This window comes from Tricharina praecox, assembly GCF_024521635.1.
Source record: "Tricharina praecox strain CBS 144465 chromosome Unknown BZA05scaffold_25, whole genome shotgun sequence".
Lineage (NCBI taxonomy): Eukaryota > Fungi > Ascomycota > Pezizomycetes > Pezizales > Pyronemataceae > Tricharina > Tricharina praecox.
The window spans coordinates 24,669-48,183 of NW_026250427.1; the positions used below are offsets into that span (position 1 = coordinate 24,669).

Genomic DNA, 23,515 nt, shown 5'->3' on the forward strand with positions numbered 1-23,515 from the left:
TCACCGTGCAAGCGAGCTGTCACGGTCACTAACTACTATGTAGTAGGGCTTGTCACTCAATCGTCACACCAAATTCCACTGACTATCGCTGCTCTCGGTCGCGAGCGTCGCGAACCTCTATGCTGCTTGTGATACCTATTCCCGGACGAGAATTGTGGAGTCTACAGACCACCCGAGTGACTGCGGAAAGGTATCACATTGTTGTACGGGCTCACACCGCGTTACGCGCTATCTCGGCTAAAAAAAACAGTACAAAACTATGCCTGGCCTCTTCGGGAACAATGAGACCTTGCAAGCCAGCTAGTGCCGTGGAAGACCCACCCCCTCCCGTCGTCCGGGATCTCTCAGTCTTCATTAGGCCTCGAGTGTGAAGTGGCTGGAAAAGGAATATCGGAGGCTAACTAGTATCGAGAAGACGCGGCTGTCAGGGAGATGCGCGCTGGGAGGCACTCTAAAGGAGCACGGACATGTGGCTTCCTATGTAGGGTTGGTCACAGTGCTACTTCTAAGCCCGCTCCTCCAAGCCCGCTCCTCCAAGCCGGCCCTCCAAACCGGCCCTTTCAAGCCCGCCATATCGACCGGACTATTCCAAATCTTGTACTTTCACCTCTCCGGATACTAACGCGCTCTTTCGAACCCCAGACACGGGTGTCATGGCCGAAGGCTCCTGAAATCCCCTACCCGACTCCTCTATTCATTTAGTGAGCTGAACCAGAGACATTATGCAGACAATTCTGAACATCAATCAGCCCCGTGCCACTTCCCCAGCCTGTATGTATACTCGAGGCGCTGTTTTCCGCTTGGATGGTTAGACACTACAGTAAGCGCTTACTACGGCCCGGCTGTAGATAGGTATCCGCCCCCACACGTCTATCCTATCCGCTAGGTCCGCGCACCTGCCAACAGCTGTCAACCGCCAGCCTTCAATCCGACCTCCTACGTAGGCTACATACCACTACCAAAGTCCAAAGTATTCGCCTCGCTGAGTGAACCTCATAGCTTCAAGGCATCGCCATGCACACGTGTCGAGTATGTAGGTATCATTCGGTAATCCACCCCACCCTACAGTATGTAATCCGTCTGCCGCGCTGGTCAGTGGTCACTGTCGGCCATATATTCGCCGCTGTGTGTGCCCACAGGCTGCCGCTATTTCAACCTTTCGACCTTTTTTGAGCACGGCTCGTTCGTACCGTCCTTTCCTTTCCTTTCCCTGGCGGCAAACATGGCTTCGTCCCGTCGAGTGCTTGTGCAAAACCTTGGGCCCTGTCGTGGTACATATATCGGTGCAGCAAACGGTACCGTTCCCTTGCGGCTCTGCCCTTCGCCGGTACCGGAAGCTCCCCGGTGTCGGTACTGACGAGTACTGTTTGTAAATTCGTGATTTTCCTGTTTTCCCATCTTAGGCAAACAACCAAAGCCATCACTACCACCAACTCAAGCACCGTCAACCCACCCACCATCAACCCACCCACCACTGTCAACACAGCACCACGACCAACGCAACCAGCAAACATGGCTTCCGACAAAAATAATTTGCAGGGTCCAGACGCAGCCACGCCTCAAGAGCACCAGCCGTCACGTCTCGACTACGAGCGAGATGCTTCGGAGCCGGAAGACGCAGATGACGGCTCGGACGGGGAGCTACGAGAATACGAGCTTTCGTATGCGGAATCCGCGTCTAGCAGCGAGTCGGAAGAAGACGCTCTCTCTTCCAGCGACTCGGAGTCAGATACCCCTCCGGCATTGCAGGCTGGACACGAAACCAGTAGCAGCACAAATGGCGGTAAGGGCAGGAAGGGTTCAGAACAGGTTAGTAGTTAGCGCGCAATAATGCTGAGTATATACAGCGGTGTATGTACTGACAGTTAATTAGGGAAACAATGCGCAACCTGAAACTGGTGAGGAGATTGAATTCGCACCAGAGGATGTGGAATTCTTCGACAGTTTCGTCCACAAGATTCTGGAGGCCGCGGAGGAGCACGCGGCAACGAACAACAACAAGTTTACCAGCTCGCAGATCCTCAAGATATCCCGCATCATGCTTTCCGGACACTTCAAAGCTGGACGGTACAAGGTGAAGAAAGTCTCTGCCTGGAATCTGTACCAGTCGGCCATCAAGGATAATATGCCGGACACGGTTCGTCTTCCGAAGATGAAACCGAAGGAACGTCCCCAGTTCACTGGAGACTATGCGAAAGCCGCGGCGGAGGGCTGGCAGGAACACAAGGAGGAGTATGAAGAGAAGGCGCGTCTCCTCAATGAAGCGGGGGGTAAGATCACAGAGGTCCCACTACCGCTGCTGCAGAAAAGGGGTGTACGTAGACTGAGTGACTTGGTAAGGCTCACAGCAACCCCCACTGAATAGAGTACTGTCCGACATTGTGTGGTATAATACTCAATACTGACGATATCATGTTCAAGAGCCAGGAACTCTGCGGCATTGGAGTCACGATGTTGTCATTTGTGGTTCCATCTCACGCCAACGGTCCAACTCTTTTACTCAGCAATGGTCTCGCATGCAGCTACTACGGTATCCTTGCTCAGTCAGGTCATACTATTGAACAGTTCGAGAGCTTTGTTTCCACCAGCCGTCTGTTGAAGGAGACGAAGGATGCTCAGGATTCTCAGAGTGACTATTCCGGGACTGGTGGCCGGGATGCAATGCGCAAGGTTGTCAACAGCAGACTTCTTGATCTTCTCAGTAAGTTGCAGTATTGTACACTCCAGTCACGCAAATTGACATACTGACCTATTAGACGATTCTCGAGGAGCGCACGCAATGTTGAAGAAATTGCCGAGATCAAACATTCTTGAAGTTCTGAAGGCACGCAAGCAAAAGATCATAGTTCCTGAAGACTGGCCTGAAGCCAACCGCGGCAGCGAAAGCCAAATCCTAGCCACGATATTCGGCTCTACGCATCTAGAGGACCTACGCCTGACTTTCGAAGCGCTTCAGAGCGGAGGATTGGCAGTTGTCAAACGTTGAGTTTCTGTACGCGAGGGCACTGATCTGTCTCGATTGCTTTGGTGGGAAAAGTTTTTTGAATTCTTTATGATTTACCTACATACCTAGACTCTTTATCTCCGTGCCGGTCGGTGACATGCCGATAGTTCTTGGAATTAAGAAAATAAATTTGTTTGGGTCAATACAACCTGATTCTGGCAGATACCTACAGCCTTGTACGCACAAAGGGCTCAGCTACGAAGAGGCCGAATGATTTATCCTGATCCACCAAACCTCGTTGACATAAACCACCTTACCTAGCCCTCCACCACCTTCACTACACTCACCTCGTCGACATAAACCACCTTACCTCACCTTACCTAAACTTCCACCACCTTCACTACACTCACCTCGTCCACCGGTTTGACCGTCTCCAACACTACCACCGTCTCCAACACCACCACCAAATATAACACCGAAGAGAATAAGGATGAGAAAAAACTCAGTTCATGTCCACCTCCTCGGACATCCAGGGATGGACGGGATCGACGTGGTAAGCGCGAAGGTTCCCGAAGGCCAGGTTGGGAAGTGGTTGAACACTAGAGGGGCTGCGAGGTTGATGTTGGATGGAGCGGCCATCGGAGCTGGCAAGAGAGCGGGCAACGGAGCGGACAAGGGAGCGGGAAACGGGGCGGACAACGGAGCGGGCAACAGGGCGGACAACGGAGCGGACAATTGAGCGGGTGGAGTGGGTGGGGAGTTTCACGTTGACGACATCAACCGGGAGGATCTGTTGTAATAGATATCTCACTCGTTGCTTAGTCGCTTACGCGGTCATGACGGCGGGGAGCACTACCTAGCCGCCTACATACCACCCCTCTTTTATGTCTTCTCTCGAGGCTTTCAGTCTCTACAATAATCCAATACTTGTTCACACATTCCAACAGGGTCCAATACTGGATCGCCTTCAATTGTGAATGTACGTTATAGGTATTAATCTCAGCACCTATGAGCTGAGATCTTTCGAGTACATAATGTACTGCAATTGCGCCCGTTCCTGCAGCTGCCTCTTGAAAGGAAGGCTAGGTATTTTCCGTCTTCCCCGGTCGAACCCAGATAGAACAGCCTTTTGTTCCCGTCACGGACATCGACAATATGTCCGGGCCGGCCTTTTCTATGCCGAGCTAACTACTCGCCGAACATTAAAGCACAGCACAGAGATTGAGTCCCTTCCTACGAATTTCCGAATCCGATCTCGCCGAGGTGATTTTCTCTGTGCCCCCACCGAGATATCTAGCCAGCAATGCACACGAGATGGATGATGACTCCGGTGCGGTGTAGGTATATAACTGCGGTACCTACGCCCCGGGGGTTCACCCATCATCAAGCTCGGAAATGCGCCCGTTGATGCAGGACGGGAGTCGCGCTGCAGCCGCAGCTGCCGTGTACTGGAACGTTTGGCCTACGCAGTGCGGTATTCAGGCTCACCGACGGGCGTCCGTCGTCGTCGGCGGCTCCTGTTCGTGTTGACGACGATTTACCTAGATAGCGATTCTCGTTCAAAAGCCACATGATACATCATCAAGCCATGTCGTCACTCGTTGAAGATTTTGCACATTGGTCATGGGTATTGGTAATATTTGCACGGCTCGAGGCTGGAGGATCCTGTTTATTTTCCATACCTACTTGCTTTTGCTTCTGTCTGGTATGTCTGGTATGTCTGGTATGTACCTAACGGGCAGTGAAGCCGTGGTGAGAACGGCAAACCGATCACCGTCCGAAGGTGACGACCGACTCCTCTGAGCACAACCTATCATAATAGCATCGAGACGAACGAAGCAATACTGCATAGAGAGGAGAAAAAACTGGAAGGCAATCCCCACTTTACTAGTGGCCTTCAATTCGACCTTCGCAGGAGGTAGAATTAACTCTACCACAGTTGTTTGCTGATTAGCATTCACGAAAGAAAAATGGCCTTGATACATCCAATAAAGAGTAATTTTATTTTGGACGCCGAGTTGTGGGAACGAGTGTGCTCCTGTGAGTAGTCCACTAGCCGTTCGGAGGACCGGTGGTGGGTGCTTAGAACACTCGGTGCGGTAGCGGGTCCAAGTTCGGGTTTATTTCTTTCTTTCTCTCTCTCTTTCTTGTACCTGTAGCTCTAAGACACAAACATCACTTCTCCCCATCTCGATCGTTCCAGTGATCACCACCACGAGTCCTTCCAACACGAGTAACCAGCACGGACTCGGAGGGGGGTAAATTTTCAACCGCGGGGATGCTCGGTCGAAGATTTTCCCTGGATTAACTAGCACCTAGCCTATCCTCTTCACCGGGGAGCCACACTGCCACAGACGCCGCACCTAAAATATCGTTTTCCGGAAGTTCGGCCGGTTGCTGGTCGGGCTTGCCGTGGTGTCCCGGTTCTCCGCCGACCCACTCTAGCACAGCCCCGTGCTTACGTACGTAGCGGGATGCTTGGCGACCAAGCATCTCTGCGAGCTCGGAACAACAGCCCTCATTCAATGTGGCCAACGCTATTCACCAGCCACACATCCACACCTCACATACCGATTTTCGTCGCGACAAAGAGAATTGACGAGACAGACGAACCAAAGAGAATAGACAGATGTCAGAGCAGATGTCAAAACAGCTGTCAAAATCTCTTGGGGTACGTGGAAAATTGGAGTAGCTAAGGCGGGTTGCTGCCGACCCAGATGATCAGATTGGTGTGTGGCTGATGAGGCTGTGGCGTTCCGCAGGCCACATCATTGAATGAGCGACTCAAGTCTCAACGACTCGTCACTCAGCGAGTACATAGAGTACTTTCACCACCAAGAATAGAACACCATGCCATGGGGATGATCATTTCTCTCCATCAGCCCCCTCGAGTTACGTGGAGCAGAGAACCCGTGGCACGTAACATGGCCGGCCGACCTGCTATTGCTTGCGTCAGTCGCCAGTCCGCCGTAGACCAAGGCCGGAATAGTTAGATTGGCCCTGGTTCGGGCGTACGAGTACTGCCATAGCTTCAAAGCATTCCAAAACTGAGCGTGACACGGACAACCAAAACAACCAGCTGGGCACCACTCATTTCCTTCCCCCTCTCTCTCTCTCTCCCTCTCCCGTCCATCTCCCTCTCCCTCTCCCTCTCCCTCCCTCTTTCTCGATACCTCCTCCCCATTCATCCTTCCGAGGGATCCTCACGAACTGCGCAGACGCACAAACCCACCTTCCACTTGTTGCGCATCCCTGAAAGGTCATCCGCACACCACTACCACTCGACCCATTCTATTACGACGACCACCACTCCACCGTACCCCCCACCAACACCTTCGTGATTTAAACCGATACAACTTCGCCTGAGACATCGCTCCGAACCGATCGGGTACCTTCCGCCCCCGCCTCGACCCGTCCCCGGAAGGCCCCGCCCCTCCATCTAGAACAATGGCTGCCGCCAGCTACTACGGCGCCGGCACCCCAGCTGACCAGAACAAGCTCAACGCTCCCACCTCCCCCGTAGACTCGCCGGTGGGCGATACCAACAAGCCGCTCCCGCCGCCCCACCAGAGCTCCTTCCCTCCCACGCACCAGAATACGTTCCCTCCGACACACGTCGACGCCGGATACAACGATGACCTCTCGTATGCTCCCAACCACTACTCGAGATACTCCGCCGATACCGGATACGACCCGCATTCTTATGGTAACCGTCCCGGTGACAGTCCCACAAAGTACAATTCCGACCCGTTCTCGGACAACATCCCGCTTCACGAGACCGGCCACAAGAATCAGCCGCCCAGCACACAGTTCCAGCAGCCGCCCATGTCGCACGTCGAGAACGGGGGCTCCCAGTACCCCCCGTACCCACCACCGCCTACGGACCGGAGAAAGCGGAAGAAGTCGTGGAGATCGCGGCCGTGGTTCGTGTACTTCATGACGCTAGTCCACACGATCGTTTTCTGCGTCGAGTTGGGGCGCAACCAGGCCTTGCAGGGATCGCCAATCTCGACGAAACCGTACTTCAATCCCATGATCGGCCCGTCGACGGATGTCCTGATCAACATGGGCGCGCGCTTCGTACCGTGCATGCGCCTTGCGCCCAAGTTCATGAACGCCGACCCGACCCAGGTGTTCCCGTGTCCCTCCAGGACCGATGACTTGCTCAACTGCACGCTTGCTCAGTGGTGTGGGTTCAATGGAAGGGATATTCCGGAGCCCATGGGCGGAAAAGGGCCGGCAGATAGCAAGCCCGATCAGTGGTACCGGTTCATTATCCCGATGTTTTACCACGCCGGTTTGATCCATCTCGCTTTCAACATGTTTATGCAGGTTACGCTAGGTGGAGAGATGGAGCTGGAGATTGGAGTGGTGCGGTTCATCATCGTGTATTTCTGCTCCGGAATCTTTGGTTTCGTGCTCGGAGGCAATCTCGGCGCAGTTGGTCAGCCATCGGTGTAAGTTCACTCCGCTCCCCCACCCCCGGATGTCGTCCGAAACGTTCATACTAACGGGTGGTACTCGATTGTAGGGGTGCTTCTGGCTCACTCTTCGGAATCTTTGCGCTCGTCATGCTTGACCTGTTCTACACGTGGAAGGAACGGGAATCTCCCAAAAAAGACCTTATCTTCCTTTTGCTGGACATCATCATAGCATTTGTCCTAGGGCTCCTGCCGGCAATCGACAATTTCTCCCATATTGGCGGGTTCATATGCGGGATCTGCCTCGGGGTGGCGCTCATGCGATCCCCTAACCAACTGCGGAAGAGGATCGGCACCACGGCATCGGACCCACCATACACTCCCGCGACTTCCACGAACCCCTACAACACGTCAAGCGGTGGAAACGAACTCATCGGCTTCCGCGGCTTCGTCAAGCAGCCACTCGCTTTCTTTAAGGGCCGCAAATCCCTGTGGTGGGCCTGGTGGCTCGTCCGGGCTGGCATGTTCACGCTCATCCTAGTTGTGTTCGTAGTACTGATCAACAACTTTTACTTGCCGACGATGAAGACGTGCTCGTGGTGCAAGTACCTGAGCTGCATGCCGGTCAACGGTTGGTGTGATATGTACGATGACCTCGGCATCAAGACGGTGAATGTCACGTCCGGCTCGAGGATGCTGATGAACAGAGAGCTGCTGGGAGGTTTGGATGAGTTTCTCTGAGCATTTGGCTACGTGGGTTTGGGGGGATGGAATAGGAGCATAGCGTGGAACTGAAGAACTCTAAGCTGGCAGCTGTTTTTTCCCGGGGTGTTCTGTTTTTCTTTTCTGTTACTTTTCATGGCTGCTACGAAAGCATCCGCTTTTTTCTTTTTTTCTTCTTTTTTTGCGGACTGTTTGGGATACCATCAAAATAGTTGCCATGAATGTGTTTTCCACCTGTATCACTTGTATTTTGCTTTCCACGGCGCAGGGGGATGGGGCTGGTTGGAGGGTTTAAGAAGACGTTTGAATTGTCATGAGATGGATAATACAAAGTGGCTCTTCTTGACTTCTTATTTACTTGGTTACTGCCTATGAGTGATGCGGAAGTGTCGTGTGTTTGTGGAAACCGAAGAAATCTCTCCTGGAGTAGCTGAGTTGCTGTGAACTTGGCCTGTGAGGGACAATCTTACAATAATAGGCACATATTTCCAAGCTCCAACGATCTATGATCTGACCTCCATCACCCTAAACTGGCCTGCTCCCTTCATCTGCAAGGAATGTGTTGATCGTGATCCGGCTGTGCTACACATGCTGGAATTCTTACTAAGCTCAAGCTGTCTAGCACCGGCATGGAACCACGGAATTCCAGCACCACGCGTCTCCTCCCCGCCGTGCCCACCCCCTAAAGGGCCGAATTCTCAGAAGAACACCATCTTTGCATCTTTCGCATCCGCATCCCACGCTCCCTCGCAAGAAACGCACGACGACGCAAAAACAGGCCCGCAAAACAAAACAAAGCAAAAGTGGCGAAAACAACGTTCGATTCCATCATCCCCATGGACTCGGGTACGCCGACGGTATCCGGTCCCCGGCGGCGTCGCTCCCGCTTCACATGTCGCCGCCTCGATAAGCTGTGCTGTCTGGTCGCCGGCTACTTCCCGCTGTTCTTCGTGTACGGCGTGACCTCGTGGGCGCTCTACACCGAGGCCTACAGCATCGGCTACCGCACTCTGGGCGGCTTTCAAGGTGCGTGCTCGTCCCCGTCGGTCCGTCCATACGGAGAGGGCTCATGGTCTTAGGATAGGCCTGTTTTGGGGGGGCCTCGGTGTGCTGTTCTATGTTCTGCTGATGTGGTCGTACACGCACGCCGTGTTCACCAGTCCCGGGACGCCGATGGACAATGTGGGCCTCTCCGAGTATTGCGACTAACTATTGACCGTCACTGACATCTCGACAGAAGCACGCCTACTCGCACCTCCCCACCACCGAATCTATCTCCACCTCTTCCGTCACGGTAAAATCCGACGGCCAGGAGCGCTTCTGCAAGAAATGTCAATGCCGCAAGCCTGACCGAACCCATCACTGCTCGTCGTGCCGCACCTGTGTACTGAAGATGGACCACCACTGTCCGTGGCTAGCGAACTGTCTCGGGCTACGTAACTACAAAGCATTCCTGCTGTTCCTAATCTACACTTCGCTGTTCTGCATGGTGTGTTTCGCCGCTTCGTTGAAGCTCGTCTACCAAGAGCTATTCGCCAACGGCCCACCGGCAGACGGGCAGCCCAACCCCATCGACGACCTCGCGCCGATCAATTGGGTTCTCCTCCTCGTGATCTCGGGGATCATCGGCCTGGTCATAACCGGCTTCACGATCTGGCACCTGATGCTCACCGGCAGCAACACGACGACCATCGAATCCCTCGAAAAGGTGCGGTACACTGCGCCGTCGCTGCGCAACGGCGCACCCCCGCCCGGAGCCCGCCTGCTGGATGACTACTCCACGCCGCACCACGAAGCGAACCGCTACGGCGCCTACCTCCTCGAAGAGTCCTCCAAGAAGCTGCCGCACGCCTTCAACCTCGGGCGGCGCCGAAACTTCGCGCAGGTCTTTGGCGGTAAGGAAAAGTGGCTTCTCTGGTTCTTCCCGGTATTCTCTGGTGTCGGCGACGGCTGGAACTGGGAGACGAGCAAGTCGTGGCAAGACGCGGCGATCGCGCTGCGCGCAGAGCGCGAGAAGTGGCTGCGCGAGCAGGGCGAGCGCGAGCGCGCCGCGGGCTGGGGCTACGATCCGGCTGAGGAGCAGGCGTGGAATAGAGGCAATCCAGACGGCCTGGTCAAGTTTGCGGGCTCGGCGCCGCCGCAGCCCCAGCCCCAGCCGCAGCCGCAACACAAGCGTGCAAGGTCAAAGGCGGATAAGCTCCTAGGCCGCACCCCGGGCGCGTACACAGATTCGGAGGGCGTGCCTCTGAGGAAGATGAAGCGTCCGCCGAGTATGCATGCGGTCGAGACGGACTCGGATGAGGAGAGCGATGACGACGTGCAGTTGAAACTGAAACCCGTCCGGTGGGGCCGCGGGAAGAAGCCACATCCCCATCCGCATCCGAATAATGACGATGCGGAGTGGGGGACTTGGAATTGAGTCCGTGGAGTGGAGTTGGCGCAGAGTAGATGGGTGCTATGTATTTTTATGCGGTGTGGCGATGCGGCGCGGGGATTCCGACGGGCGTGGGGCGTGTGGATGGATGTTTGATTTTTGCATGTTTGGTTGCGGTTGCGGTTGCAGGGCTTGCCTTTTGCGTTTTCTGGGGTCTCTTCTTCTTCTCCTTATTCTCCGCCTTCTTCTTCACCGTTGTTTTATACCTTTCGTTGGTGAGTTCGAAAATATCATACTTGCAATACCAATAGCCACATCAGCTCTCACTCGGCCGAAGGGCTGCTTTGCTGATTTTGGAGTTGCTCCTGAGGGTTCATTGCTAATAGTTTCTATATTGTGGATTATGTAGGTCACATGCAATTGATGATTAAACAAAGGAAAAAACAAATATGTGCCCCTGATTCCTGAAAGCACTGGAGTGGAGTCTGGTGGAATTCCTAAGGGTAGATCGTTAGCCAGCTGGGTGCATATGTACGGTATTTCCAAGCTGCAAGCCACAATGGCTGGCTCAATGGCAACTGGCTGGCTGGCTGGCTAAGAGACGACATCTGGATTTCAAGGTTCCATGATTTTGAATGACTGCTTGAGGCGCTGCCCCGGATGCGTTGGCCACCAGCGGCGCGGAGTCACCGACTTCCAAGTTCCAAGTTCCTGAGCCGAGTTCTAACTCCCGTCTACTAGGTAGTAGGTGCTTCGTGTTATCCAGCGCCTGTTCCTACATAAATCGCAAGCTATTACCCCCACAATCATCCTCTCTATCTTGTTGGCCTCTGCCTGTCTGACTAGTAGCTAGCATCTGTCAGAAGTGAAATTACCGATCAACGACGACGTGTGCAGTGTGCAGTGTGCACTTGGTTTAGTCCGAGTCGCCGACAGATCGTGCACTTTCTTTGCTTTTCTTTTCCTTTTTCCTTTTTCCGTTTTCCTTCTTTGAGTAAAGGTGCTCTGCAGACTCAAGATGCCCATCCCATTGCCCACGATTTCGCCATGTCCTTGGGGGAAGTTCCATAATCCATTCCATTCTATGCCCACACTACTACATATATCTGCTATGATAGAACGGAGGACATTAACTATTGCCTTATCCACGAGTTCTGTCCCGTCCCGTCCCGGCCCGTCCCGGCCTCGGGTGGGTGGGTGGGTGATCTTGAACCTTGAACCGTGAACCGTGGGAACGGAAAGGGGATGAACTCAGACCGAGTGCTCTATGGTCCCCATAAGGTGGGGTCGCCCATGCACACCGAATCGGTCCCTTTCCTATATCCAGCAGTGGTAAATTAGGCGACCAACTAGATAGATACTGTATATATCCCGTAAACAGTAGTTGCCGTCACTTCGGTCCTCGTATGTACTAGGTAGTACGGTGCGGATATCACTGCCGCAGCTCCAGATATCTACACATCTAAACTTCCACCAGCCCTGGATGCTCTCGCAAGGCCGAGTCTCAGGCTGCTGCGCTGCGGTACCACGCTGCGGCGGGATTATCACCGTTACTCAGTGAAGCTTCACCGCTTCATGGCCGTTTCACGCAGTGGGAAATGGCCGCTGTATATCTAGATGGTCTCCCCCCATAGGCATAGGGTCGCTGGAGACGTCACCAGTGACCCACCTACGTATGAAATAAACCGACGGCGTAGCACTGGCTGAAATCCCACCTCACCTCAACTCATACATACCAACCAAAAAGCTGCAAAAACCAAACAGCCAAAGCAGGATTGCCCCAACCCTCCATCCATATGGTGGAAATCCTCTCTGCAGCCGAAACAGCAGGCACAGTTGGTTGGGGGTGGGGTCCGTAACCTGATACACGGGTCATGGACTCATGCTTGTCGGCGACCCGGAGAGTCAGTCAGTCAGTCAGTCAGTCAGTCAGTGAGTCAGCCCCCCGGTCCGGTTCGCCAAAGGAAAGATACGAAGCCGTTCCAAACACCGTACATAACTAACCGGCACGGTGTCTGCTTCCGTTTCCTGTCGTGATTAGTCGCCGGTCCCTGATTACAGAGGCGGAGGCATTGCTGGGTCGCACAAGTGATGTGGAATATAATCATGTTTGCCGAGCAGAGCTGAGTGGATGGTCCCCCACACTGAACCAATACGCCGGCTCGTCCGGTATGTAGGAAGCAGGCGCCCCGGATACGGAGGCGATGTCGGCTATTGGATGCAGATGGTGTCGGTTCCACGCTGCTCGCGAGGATGATGTCTCCATCTCCAAGCACCCGTGGCGGCGAGGATTCGCATGGAGGAAGCGGAATTCACGTCCGTCCGGCGGAGTGACGGCTGTGATCCGGCATCCAGTCCATCCAGTCCATCCAGTCCGCTGCATCTAGATATCCCAGTGCGTCAATAGAGTATATCTAGTAGAGTAGAGTAGTTATCGTCTGCTGTGTTGCGTATACCGTACTCTATGCGTGTATGCAAGAACGAAGTGAATGCCTACCTGTGTATATAGAGTGCTCGTACCTAGATGCGCTAGGTATACGGTGTTCATTCCCAATCGGTGTTTGGCCTGGGGTAAGCGAGGGGCCCCCCTCAAAAAAAAAGAAACGCTGTGTTTCAACGATTCGGGGTCCAGGCCTACTAACACTCTTCCAGATGAACACCGAAACGACCGTCTTCTCCGCAAGGCTTGATTTGATGTCTCTCTCTCTTGCCCTGCAAGTCAATTTAAATTGTATACGGAATACTATGATGATTACTAACCACTATATGCTATAGGTGATATAGTACTCTTCGTATGGAGTACGTAAAGCTCGTGAGTGCTCCGGCGGTGGTGGTGGTGGTCGTGTCCTGACCACGGGCCTGGATAGTTACCTGGCGGCCGGTTAGTCAGTCCCCCTAGTCTAGCACCGCCTGTCTAATCGAAACTGGGTGGTATCCCCCGCCCCCGGCCACAGGGAGACGAAGTGGGTTTCGGTTAACTATTTCTTGACACCGGACGCGTGGTTCCCACACTCTGCTGGATCCCATGCTAGTTAGAGCATACTTCCGTGGGGGGATATGTCGCGTGAGTTGAGTTGAGTAGGCGAGGAGGAGGAGGGAGGGGGGGGTTTCTTTCTTTCTTTTTCCCTCCCTCCGAGACAATAAGGGGTGCAGTGCTGTGCAGTGGAAGTAACCACAGCCGCCGGCATAGCTGAATAGAGTACTCGCCATAATAGCTTCGATAAGACGACGACGGGTAGGGAGCTGTGTTGCAACTTGCATCGGAGCGAGTACATAGGGTCGAGACTGCCGATCGATTTGGCTGCCGACGGGAGGTTGTGGATTGGATGCATGCTCCGTTACTATTCCTCTTTCTTTCTTTCTTTCCTTTGCTTTTCTATATCTACTTCTGCCTACTAGTATAGCACTCTCGTTCTCTCACGCTCTCACTCACTCCCTCTCACGCTCTCTCTCGCCCCTTTGCTGTGACCGCACATCATCATCATCGCTAGGCAATGATGCAGAACGACGACGACGACGAGAGCGCGGGGGGTGGAATCGAGGTTACGAAAACAGTGTCGTCGCAGCAGTCGGATCCGAAGGGGGGCGAGGCGGGAACCGGAACGGGGACTCGGAGGGCGCAGGCGAAGGGGATGGCAATGGATTGGTTGACGGCAGCGTGGGACGAGACGGTGTTTCTGACGACAACAAAGGAGGGTCTGATTGGCGATTACGAGTACGTCCGTCTGTCGTCCTCCGTATATCACGGCGTGGATATAAGCAGGCGGGAGGGGAAGGGGGCCGTGGTACAGGTATTAACGAGCTAGGAATTTCAAGCTATGCGTACCTCCTGACACCCGACATCCCGCCGTTCAATCGCAAGTATAAGGGCCGCTCGCAGCCGTTTTTTGGCGTGGACGACCGGATACCGCTGCTGCTCACGCTGCTGCTGGGCATTCAGCACGCACTGGCTATGATTGGGGGTGGTATGTGCCGTCTCACTCGGCGTAGGGATGGGGGTAATGCTGATGTTTGGCAGCCGTGTCGCCGCCGCTCCTCATCGCTGGCGCCTCCGGGGCGAATCTCACACCTGATGAGGTCTCGTATCTGGTATCGGCATCGTTGATCCTCTCCGGCGTGTTCAGCTTCTTCCAGATCGTGCGCTTCCGCATCTTCAACACCGGCCTCTGGATCGGCACGGGAATGCTGAGCGTGGTCGGAGAGTCGTTCGCAGTGGTGCCGATCGCTCAGGGCTTCATGGCTGGCGAATACGCGGCTGGTCGTTGTCCCACGTCCGATGAAGGACAGAAGTTGCCGTGTCCGAAGGCGTACGGACAGCTGCTGGGGACAGTATCGCTCGTCATGCTGTTCCAGGTCGCCATGAGTCTGATCAAGCCGAGGTACCTGAGGAAGATCTTCCCGAAGCTTGTGAGCGGGATGGTACTCATGTGCATCGGTGCGGGGCTGGTGGCGAGTGGGATGAAGAGTTGGGCTGGCGGCTCGGGGCCGTGCATGATGCGGCCGAAGGATGGGTTTTTCGCATTGTGTCCGGACATCGGTATGGATGGGATCCAATTGGACTGCGAGCGAATGCCATCGAGTGACTGACTTGCTGCAACCCTAGATGCCCCCAACCCACTGCCCTGGGGCCACCCCAAATTCCTCGGCCTCGGCTTCCTGGTCTACGTCACGATCCTGATCGTCGAAATCTGGGGATCACCGCTGATCCGCAACGGCTCCGTAGCCATCGGCCTCTGCATCGGCGCCCTCGTCGGCGGCCTAACCGGCTACATCGACAGCTCGACCATCACCTCAGCACCGAAAGGCACCTTCCTCTGGACACACACGTTCCCGCTCGGCCTCAACGGCAGTCTCGTGCTCCCCCTGATCGCCTGCTGCCTAACCACGCTCGTCAGCTGCCTCGGCGACGTCGTCGCCACCGCCGAAGTCTCCCGGCTCGACGTCGACGGCCTCGGCATCGACGCGCGGGTACAGGGCGGACTCACCGCTGACGGCGTGTGGAGCGTGCTCGCGCCCCTCGCCACCACCACGCCCACCGTCCTGTTCGCGCAGAACGTTGGCGTGATCGCGCTGACCGGCTGCGCCTCCCGCCGCGCCGGCTACGCCTGCTGCGTCTTCATGATTCTCGCCGGCGTTGCTAGTCGCTTCGGGGCCGCTATCGTCGCGCTGCCCCCCAGCGTCATCGGCGGGATGACGACGTTCCTCTTCACCAGCATCGTCGTCAGCGGTATCTCAATCCTGTCAAAGTGCAGGTGGACCAGCAGGGACAGGTTCATCGCCACTGCCGCACTGGTCTTCGGCATCAGCGATCTTGTCGTCCCCGACTGGCCGAGGTACTTGTTCCCCGACGGCGGATCGGTCGGCGTCGAGGGGCTCAAGGATGGGCTGGCGCTGATCGTTGGCACGAGCTATTGCATCGTTGCCCTGGTCGGAGTGCTGCTCAATGCGGTTATTCCTCAGGATAGAGGCGCTGAGGATATATTGCCGCAGACGGAGGGGGCGGATGGCGCGAAGGCCGATTGAGGAATGGGAATGGCAGCGCAGATGGGCGGTTTGCTTGTAGCCTTGTATACTAGAAATCTTAATGAATGTGATATCACGGTAATGGTAATGATGGTTGAGGGTTGAGGCCGATAGGGGAACTGGTGGATTGTGGGACTCCAGGTGAATCTCACAGTTGGCACGTACTTTTGCAAATAGGAACGCTCGAGTTCAGTGGGCCCAGTGCGATTGATACATATTGCAAATGTTGAGTGATAATTAATGCTGTGTGAGGAATCTTGGGCTTACTATGGAGTGGAATGGGCAGACCTAAGCACAATTATCACTCCCAAGCGCATGGGCTATTCACAGCAAGCTCACTCGTCTTGACTTTTGGAACTTGGAGCCACAAACGAGGCCAGATGTAGCTCTCAAGGTTCATTCAATCTGATTGCGCTCGGAAGCCAGCTGTGTCTGGGGGATCTTGGGCTTACTACGGGAGTGGAATGGTGGAGGGCAGACCAAAGAATAATTACCACTTCCCGGCCCGTTCAGTTCACGCTCACCATTCACGTCAAGCTCACTCGTGTTGGAACTTGGAACTTGGAGCTACATACATACATTATGTACATCCGAGGTCAAATACAGCTCGTAGCTCGCAGGGTTCATTCGATTTGATTCGATGCGATTGCGCTTGGAACTTGGAACTTGGAACTTGGAACTTGGAAGCCTGCCGTGTCCAGGAGCTTACTACACTGTGCTAGTATATAACCCTCGCCGTACCAGTAGCCATCCACCAGGTTTGGAGCTTGGAGCTTGAAGTGTTGGGGCTTTGAAGCCGTGCAATTCAACTATCTATCTTCACATAGCTGGCTCATTCTACCCGGGTACTCCACCTAGTTCTGATGGAATTGGAGATTGAGTGCGGGAGGGATCACTCTCACATCACTCTCTATCACTCGCCCCGGAGAGCCGGAGAACCGGAGAGTCGGAGAGTCGGAGCTTCAAAAATTGAAAGCGCGGGCCGCGCTTGGCACCGCTCGCAGCGCCCATTCGGCCCTATTATCGAGCTTGGCACGTGCGCGTGCGCGGCTCGGAGCTGGAGCTGAGCTGATTTGAGCTGAGCTGAGCGCTCACCTGTGGCATTCGGACGGGTCATTCACTCCACCCGCACAGCGCAAGAACTCCTTCAACTGGCGAAATCAACGCCGGAAAAACTTGCCCGCTATGGACAGCTGGATCTCTTGGAGTCTTGGGGCTGAAGTCTTGAGGCTGAAGTCTTGGAGGCTGAAGTCTTGGAGGCTGAAGTCTTGGAGTGAACCAGTGCCCAGCCCAATGCCCAGTGCCCAGACGAGTGCCCAGTGCCCCGTCGAGCTTGGGCTTGGGCTTGGAGTTACATAGCAGCTTTGTACTATGACATAGTGATATGTAGTGGCTTGTTCCGCGCCGTCCCCGCGCCGTTCACTCAACATCTCCAACTTTTTTTTTTGCTCGAAGGGACCAAATTCCAATTCCAATCCCACAGCAAAGCAAGCAAAGGAGCCGATCCGTGTAACAAGTATCGTACTACCGGTTATGCCGCGACTCTGCGAGTAAATATGTAGAGTAGGAATCTGACAGTATGTAAGTTTGTCAATGCGGCGATCAGTGAGTACGGTACAATATAGTAATCACAATATCGCCACTGATGCCTTGTACATAGTGTGGCAATGGCAAAGGCATCCGGGTTCCGCTCAATTCGACTTGACTCGGCGCGGCTCGGCGTTCGTGATCGAAGCCCCAGATGTACAATATATACAGACCTACCTACCCAAGCATGTAGTTGCATCCCTAGCAGAAGTGCAATTCACCCTCGCGGCACGGCAGTGGGCACTGGTCGGTCGGCCGGTCTGGAACATTCTTCCCATCCCTCCCGGCGACATTTGGGCTGTGTCTGCGTATAATACTCTGGAGTCAGCCATCCGCAGCGCCCAACGCCCAGCGACGACGGCGACTACGGCGACGACGACGACGAAGACGCTGACGACGCTCCGTTCCCCCTCCCCACTTATGCCCTATTCCCACTCCACCGAGTGAGCTGTAGTGACCCTTCGTCAGCCCCTCCCACAGCCGCGAAAGCAACATGTAACTACCGCCGCCGAGCCTTCCAGAAGCCATCTAGAGTATTGTACGTACATACATAGAGCGGAAAATAGCACCGAACGCCGGGCTGGGCGGGGTGGGGCGGGGCGGGGCATTGCAATTCCTGCGACTGTGACTGCAACGGCAATGTATGTAATGCATTCCTGGGGGCGGGGGGCGCCACCGCAACTCGGCACCGCGTCAGCCGGCCGGCTGCAGGGAGTGCCTAAGTACTTTGTACTGTGCATAAGTGAAGGCGGAGTAAAGTAAAGAACACGCACCAGCTTACATATACTACATACCTATAAAGAGCTGTGTATGTGGAGTAGAGTAGAGTATCCTGAGCTGGCCTGACCACACATACATTACATATATCCTCCCCTCTTCCCCTCACACGGCCGCCCACCACCAATCCACCCACCAATCCACCAACCAACTCACCACCCCCAATCGACCAACACCATCGATCAGTTACTCCACAACTATGTCCTCCAACGATTACTACGGCGCCTCGCAGCAGAACCAGGGGCCACCACAATACTCCCAGCCGCCACCGCAAGGCTACTCTCCCGCGCCACAAGGCTACGGCAGCCCCTCCGGGTACGCGCCGCCTCACGACCCGTACGCCGCTGCCGCCGCGCAGCAGCAAGGCTACTACCAATCCCCCCCACCTGCCGCCTCATCACCATACGGCTACCCCGGGACACCACAGTCCGGGGCGCCTTCGCAGCCGGGATACCCCCCGCCCCATCAGCAGCAGCAGCAGCAGCAGGGCTACTACCAAGGCCAGCCGCAGGAGTACGCGCAGCAGGGCGACGCGCGCGGACAGTATGATCAGCAGCAGCAGCAGCAGTACGCGCAGCACCAGCAGCAGCAGTATTATCAACAGAACCCGCAGCAGAATCCGCATCTGCAGGGGTTTCAGCAGGGGCAGTATGGTGAACATCAGCAGGGCGGGCATCAGGGGCAGCAGCCGATGCAGTACGGCCCCGATGGGCAGCCGATGGGACCGAATGGTGAAAGAGGCATGGGTAGTACTATCCTCGGTGGCACTGCAGGCGCGTTTATTGGGAGTAAGCTCGGCCTGGGAAAGTTGGGCGGCGCGGCGGCGGTATGTGTTTCTTCCCTCCTTGTGTGGGATAACAGCGGCTAATCAACGGACAGGGCGCGGTACTGGCGAATGTGCTCAACAAGAAGGGCAAGAAGCATCATTAGATCAATCTATCAATCGGGTTGTGAGGGGTGAGGGGTGAGGGGTGAGGGGTGAGGGGTGAGGGGTGGTGTGTGCGTCTGCAGGAGCTTGAGTGTCGACAGTTTTCACGAATTTCTTGGGTTATTTAGGGGTGCTTTTGGCTTTTGGGCTTTGTTTCTATTTCTATTTTTTCAACTTAATTCGTTCTTCTACATACTATCATATTTGTCCCTGTCTCGGCGTACTACCATCGCCGAAAATCCTCATCGGCTTGCTGCGGGATATGTGCTCCGGGGATACCGGTAGTGGTGCCAGCTTCGTGCGTGTGAAGGCGAAGGTCAAGGTGGTTGAATCAAGCACACGGCGAGACGAGAGGTGATGCTGTAGGTATCGAGCTCGGGCTCGGGCTCGGCGGTACACAAAACTCAGTCTCGGAGTGATGCTACCCAGACCCCACGACGACGAGGACGAACGACGACCAGTCAGGGAGAAGACGTGCCATGTTTGATCACTCGCCTGCTGGAGGAGTCTGATTTTTTGCCCACGAGGAGTCCAGGATCTCCTACCACCTACTTGACAGGTATGATACCATCATCAAGAGCATTAAACTTGCTTGTAGTACCCCAGCATTCCCCCGTGACTCCACCGTGTGCGTGGACTCTGGAGCCCCTCGTTGAATTACCTCCCTACATTACTGGATGACAGGCACAAGTTTTTACTAGACCTCCACCAATCACTAACACTGCACGGTATTCTAAACAGAAAAATCATCCGGGGTATATTTCACTCCGCTAGGTAGACTAGTACCGTATGCTCCGCGCTGTGCAAAACCAGGAACCTCATCCCACCTCATCCCACCGAACCGAACCAAATCAAGCAAGCAAGCAAGCAAGCAACCAGCCAGCCCTCCGCACCGTAACACCATTAAATCCCCTCATAAAATCGTATCACATTAAATCGTGTCGTAAATTACTCCCCCTTCCTCCTTCTGAGCCGTTCTATGCCGTCTTCTTCTGCGCCGCGGACCCCTCCTCTGTTTTCGGGTGCTTAATAGTCAAACACCAGATATCGAGGTAATCGCAAATATTCGTGACGACATCAACAACAAAGCTTCCATGTACACCCAATGCCAGCCCCAAGGACGCAAAGACGTACGCAATTTCGTAGTGTCCGTCACCGAGTACACTCGTGAGTCCGAACTTTGGGGCCCATGCGTCCGCGGCGCCGAACAGCATCGGCAACAAGAGGATGTTGGCGTATGGAAACTCCGACTTGGTCAGGTGCGCGGTGATTATCAGCCCCACTTGGTACGCGAAGGAGAGCCCGATGAAGAAGAGGAACGGGATCAGGTGCTGCTGCAGAATGGATGGACGCTGGGAGAGCCACAGTGGAAGCAACGTCCAGGTAACAGCGAAGGGTGCTAGCCCGGCGAGCGCGGGGAGGACGGGTAGGTCCTTGGAACGGCGGGAGCGGATGACGTTCTGAGAGCTGTTGGGGGGTCAGTGGTGCGTTCTTGACTTGTGGTGAGGAGGAAAGAGTGGAAAAATGTGGCATCATATGTGTGTATAAAGTTGTTGCGTTGTTTATCACCATCTGTCCCGGGAGACCCGGGACTCAGGGTTAAAAACGAATAATCATTTGCCAGTGGATGGGATGGGATGTGAACCGCAGGAACGGAGTGACTGACCTCTGGAAGACATTGAACGCCAGCATAACGCCACCATACACCAGCGTCCAGTTGGCAAAGCTCAGCTTCACGATCTCCTCGGGCAACCAAGCGGGAGCCGGCAGACCCAGGGTCGGCACCAGCGCCTGCTGCCAGTAGCTCCCACCCTTGATCGCCGTGATGAGGTAGATCGCCACAAGCGTCAACACACCCTCGACGGGTCCGGAGACGAGTCCCAAGTACAGCGTGCCGGTATGATACTCCTCCCAGGTAGTGAGGTAGAAAGCGCCCAGACTCGCAAACGCGGTGAGCAGCGTCGCCCACGACTGTCCCAGGTTCACCGTGCCCGCAAAGATTACCACTCCGAGCGTGGTATTGATCGCGTCTACACCGTGGTCAAAGAGTTCGCCGAGCGGCCCACTCTGCCCTGTCCGCCGCGCCTGCGTCCCATCGCACGCATCGAACGTCTGGTACAGGAATAGCCCGATGCCCCAGCTGGCATACACCCACCCGGGACAATCACGGTCGAGTGTGGGGTTGTACCACAGCAGGGTCAGGAAATTGACGACGACGAAGAAGAAACCGGTTAGGGTTATCAGGTTCGGCCTGTACGGATGTATCGTCAGAAAAGGCGGGTCCAGGAAGGAGGGGGGTAGAGGTGACGTACGCCATGGACATAGGAAACACATGGATGAAAAAGTTGGTATAGAACGGCTTCAGGATGTACTTCGAAACCAGTGAGTGGTCCACGGAACTGTACTTGTAGGCCTTGAGATGGCGCAACTTCGACTGGCGGATATACATCGTGGCAGCGATGTGGTGGTGGAGTTGGGGGAGGAGTGAGAAGGAGTTTGGTCCTGCCCGAGGGAGAGGGAGAGGATATAGAGGGGACGGCGGGGAAAATGTGAAAAGTCAGAAGAAACTACAGTGTTCTCTTCGAACAAGCGGGATGGGGCTCCGCCAAGGCTTTATCGTTCCAGATTTTTTTAACAACGTCACTAATTTGCAGGGGTCTTCTCTTATCTTGAACGGGAGAACATCGGCATCGGCATCTGACATCTGGGAATCCTGGAGCATCACTAGGTAGGTTGATTATCGCTATGGAGCATCTCGAGCCCAAAACATTCCCTACGTCAAGTAATTGGAACCAGTTATGAATGCAAACCGCAAGATAACAAGATGGATCACCAGTGGAAAAACAGAAAGTTCACGTATCGGCGGGAGGGTACCCGTCTCCCGGGAAGCTCCACCTCCCGTTCGCACGGCAAAATTAAAGCTGGAAATATCACGCGCGTGTAAAAATACGTCACCGCAGCATCCAATCACAATCGAGTAGCTAAAAGTACAATCATCGAACTATTGCACGTGTCCTAGCCACCCCCTACGAGCCATTAACCTGCTGCTGAACCTGACCCGCACCAGAATCGAACTCGGCCCAAGCCTGCTCCTCTCCGGGAGCGACCCAGTCCTTTACGACACCCTTGTGGTTGGCGACTCTGGCCCAGGAGATGGTCACGACGACGATCCTCGCATCCTCGCCCTCGAGATAGCACATGCTCTCGCCGGCGCCAACACAGTTGTCGGTGTGCACCTTCTTGTAGTACGCCTCCTCGTCGGAGCCGCTGTCGATGAGATGCGCGTAGCCGAAGAGCGTGGCCGAGATCGACGACAAGCACGCCGAGTTGAGGTTCGTTAGCAGCGTGGCGAGCGACGACTGCTGTGGTTTATCCTCAGACGGGGTGTCCGAGAACGAGGCGCGATGCGAGACCCAGTCGTGGACGAGCAGTGAGACGCGGGGGTTGGCGCGGAGATTGAGCGTCTTCTTGGTGGCGGACTGAACGGTAAGGATGATCACCGGACCGGACGACGGATGGGTAGCCGAGGAGGCGGGGCTGGCGGGGACGGGGTGGGGTGTCACCGGGAGGAACGTGTAGTTCATCAGCGAGACGTGCGGCCAGACGCCTCCGCTCGTGGCCAGGTGGAGCTACTCCAGGCATCAGATCAAACTGCTCCGTAGATGGCGGGAGCTCGTTCGCATAGTGGATGGAGTCGGTTACTCACATAGCGCGCATTCTTGAGGGTGCTAACGACGTCGAGCGGCAGCTCGCTGGCCGCGGCCACGGAGGTAGCAGAGGAAGCCATCCCGTGAGTGTTGTGGGGGTTGAGTTTGGTCGGGGGAGGGAAGGATGAAGGTGGTGGAGTGGGTGTCGGAGCTGCCAGATGGGATTTGCAATCCAATTGGCAGATGGCGAGGAGCTAGCGTGGGGGGCGGGGGGCGGGGGGCGGGGGGCGGGGGGCCAGGTATGAGGTATGAGGTATGAGCCCTGTGTTGCTTATGGAAGCGGGGGTTGGTGGCGGCGGGCAGCGTGCTCACATGGATGACGATGTTAATCCATTTCGGCAGGCCACTTGCGCCAAGGCGGTCCGTTCCTGGAAATAGCATTACCGCATGCGGGCGTTTGTCAACATGCCGATGCGTCTCCAGGATGATGCGATTGTGTGGATCGCCGGGCAAGCTGCAACAAACAACGCCGTGCGAGTCGGCCGCCGCGAACGGATTTTCTGGCTCGGCTCGGAATGCGATGGTGGCTGC

At 55.2% G+C, this 23,515-nt stretch overlaps 7 protein-coding genes across 7 annotated transcripts; 4 read left to right on the plus strand and 3 right to left on the minus strand.

Moving 5' to 3' along the window:
* Positions 1-1,413: 1,413 nt before the first annotated feature.
* On the minus strand, positions 1,414-2,335 carry BZA05DRAFT_407268 (uncharacterized protein). The gene is made up of 2 exons (XM_051484614.1): positions 1,874-2,335; positions 1,414-1,809 (listed from the first exon to the last, which is right to left on the minus strand). The coding sequence occupies exons 1-2, from the start codon at positions 2,113-2,115 to the stop codon at positions 1,587-1,589; spliced, it is 465 nt and encodes a 154-aa protein (XP_051336533.1). The 5' UTR covers positions 2,116-2,335; the 3' UTR covers positions 1,414-1,586.
* Positions 2,336-2,427: 92 nt separating this feature from the next.
* On the plus strand, positions 2,428-3,090 carry BZA05DRAFT_407269 (uncharacterized protein). The gene is made up of 2 exons (XM_051484615.1): positions 2,428-2,701; positions 2,757-3,090. The coding sequence occupies exons 1-2, from the start codon at positions 2,452-2,454 to the stop codon at positions 2,984-2,986; spliced, it is 480 nt and encodes a 159-aa protein (XP_051336534.1). The 5' UTR covers positions 2,428-2,451; the 3' UTR covers positions 2,987-3,090.
* A 2,834-nt stretch (positions 3,091-5,924) lies between these two features.
* Positions 5,925-8,431, plus strand: BZA05DRAFT_377755 (uncharacterized protein). Its single transcript, XM_051481842.1, has 2 exons — positions 5,925-7,401; positions 7,476-8,431. The coding sequence occupies exons 1-2, from the start codon at positions 6,392-6,394 to the stop codon at positions 8,104-8,106; spliced, it is 1,641 nt and encodes a 546-aa protein (XP_051336535.1). The 5' UTR covers positions 5,925-6,391; the 3' UTR covers positions 8,107-8,431.
* A 279-nt stretch (positions 8,432-8,710) lies between these two features.
* On the plus strand, positions 8,711-10,985 carry BZA05DRAFT_407273 (DHHC palmitoyltransferase-domain-containing protein). Its single transcript, XM_051484616.1, has 4 exons — positions 8,711-9,114; positions 9,173-9,270; positions 9,326-10,737; positions 10,872-10,985. Exons 1-3 carry the CDS (start codon positions 8,925-8,927, stop codon positions 10,505-10,507), a joined length of 1,470 nt encoding a protein of 489 aa, XP_051336536.1. The 5' UTR covers positions 8,711-8,924; the 3' UTR covers positions 10,508-10,737; positions 10,872-10,985.
* Positions 10,986-13,959: 2,974 nt separating this feature from the next.
* BZA05DRAFT_447643 (permease family-domain-containing protein) lies at positions 13,960-15,985 on the plus strand (the record flags this gene model as incomplete). The annotated part of the gene is made up of 4 exons (XM_051487173.1): positions 13,960-14,177; positions 14,279-14,427; positions 14,481-14,999; positions 15,066-15,985. 4 exons carry the CDS (start codon positions 13,960-13,962, stop codon positions 15,983-15,985), a joined length of 1,806 nt encoding a protein of 601 aa, XP_051336537.1.
* Positions 15,986-19,823: 3,838 nt separating this feature from the next.
* On the minus strand, positions 19,824-21,910 carry BZA05DRAFT_407281 (CDP-alcohol phosphatidyltransferase-domain-containing protein). Its single transcript, XM_051484617.1, has 3 exons — positions 21,590-21,910; positions 20,944-21,528; positions 19,824-20,744 (listed from the first exon to the last, which is right to left on the minus strand). The coding sequence occupies exons 1-3, from the start codon at positions 21,724-21,726 to the stop codon at positions 20,255-20,257; spliced, it is 1,212 nt and encodes a 403-aa protein (XP_051336538.1). The 5' UTR covers positions 21,727-21,910; the 3' UTR covers positions 19,824-20,254.
* On the minus strand, positions 21,899-23,208 carry BZA05DRAFT_407284 (uncharacterized protein). Its single transcript, XM_051484618.1, has one exon. It carries the CDS (start codon positions 22,859-22,861, stop codon positions 22,304-22,306), a length of 558 nt encoding a protein of 185 aa, XP_051336539.1. The 5' UTR covers positions 22,862-23,208; the 3' UTR covers positions 21,899-22,303.
* Between the last annotated feature and the right edge of the window lie 307 nt (positions 23,209-23,515).

Excerpts from the sequence above, each read along its gene's own strand:
- BZA05DRAFT_407268 (XM_051484614.1), bottom strand. The coding sequence starts at position 2,115 with ATGGCCGACTGGTACAGATTCCAGGCAGAGACTTTCTTCACCTTGTAC. Across the intron at positions 1,810-1,873 it reads TCAGGTTGCGCATTGTTTCC|CTGTTCTGAACCCTTCCTGC; the intron begins CTAATTAACTGT and ends CTAACTACTAAC.
- BZA05DRAFT_407269 (XM_051484615.1), top strand. The coding sequence starts at position 2,452 with ATGTTGTCATTTGTGGTTCCATCTCACGCCAACGGTCCAACTCTTTTA. Across the intron at positions 2,702-2,756 it reads CAGACTTCTTGATCTTCTCA|ACGATTCTCGAGGAGCGCAC; the intron begins GTAAGTTGCAGT and ends CTGACCTATTAG.
- BZA05DRAFT_377755 (XM_051481842.1), top strand. The coding sequence starts at position 6,392 with ATGGCTGCCGCCAGCTACTACGGCGCCGGCACCCCAGCTGACCAGAAC. Across the intron at positions 7,402-7,475 it reads GCAGTTGGTCAGCCATCGGT|GGGTGCTTCTGGCTCACTCT; the intron begins GTAAGTTCACTC and ends ACTCGATTGTAG.
- BZA05DRAFT_407273 (XM_051484616.1), top strand. The coding sequence starts at position 8,925 with ATGGACTCGGGTACGCCGACGGTATCCGGTCCCCGGCGGCGTCGCTCC. Across the intron at positions 9,115-9,172 it reads CACTCTGGGCGGCTTTCAAG|GCCTGTTTTGGGGGGGCCTC; the intron begins GTGCGTGCTCGT and ends GTCTTAGGATAG. Across the intron at positions 9,271-9,325 it reads CCGGGACGCCGATGGACAAT|AAGCACGCCTACTCGCACCT; the intron begins GTGGGCCTCTCC and ends ACATCTCGACAG.
- BZA05DRAFT_407281 (XM_051484617.1), bottom strand. The coding sequence starts at position 21,726 with ATGTATATCCGCCAGTCGAAGTTGCGCCATCTCAAGGCCTACAAGTAC. Across the intron at positions 21,529-21,589 it reads GTGTTTCCTATGTCCATGGC|GCCGAACCTGATAACCCTAA; the intron begins GTACGTCACCTC and ends ACATCCGTACAG. Across the intron at positions 20,745-20,943 it reads GCGTTCAATGTCTTCCAGAG|CTCTCAGAACGTCATCCGCT; the intron begins GTCAGTCACTCC and ends ACCCCCCAACAG.
- BZA05DRAFT_407284 (XM_051484618.1), bottom strand. The coding sequence starts at position 22,861 with ATGAACTACACGTTCCTCCCGGTGACACCCCACCCCGTCCCCGCCAGC.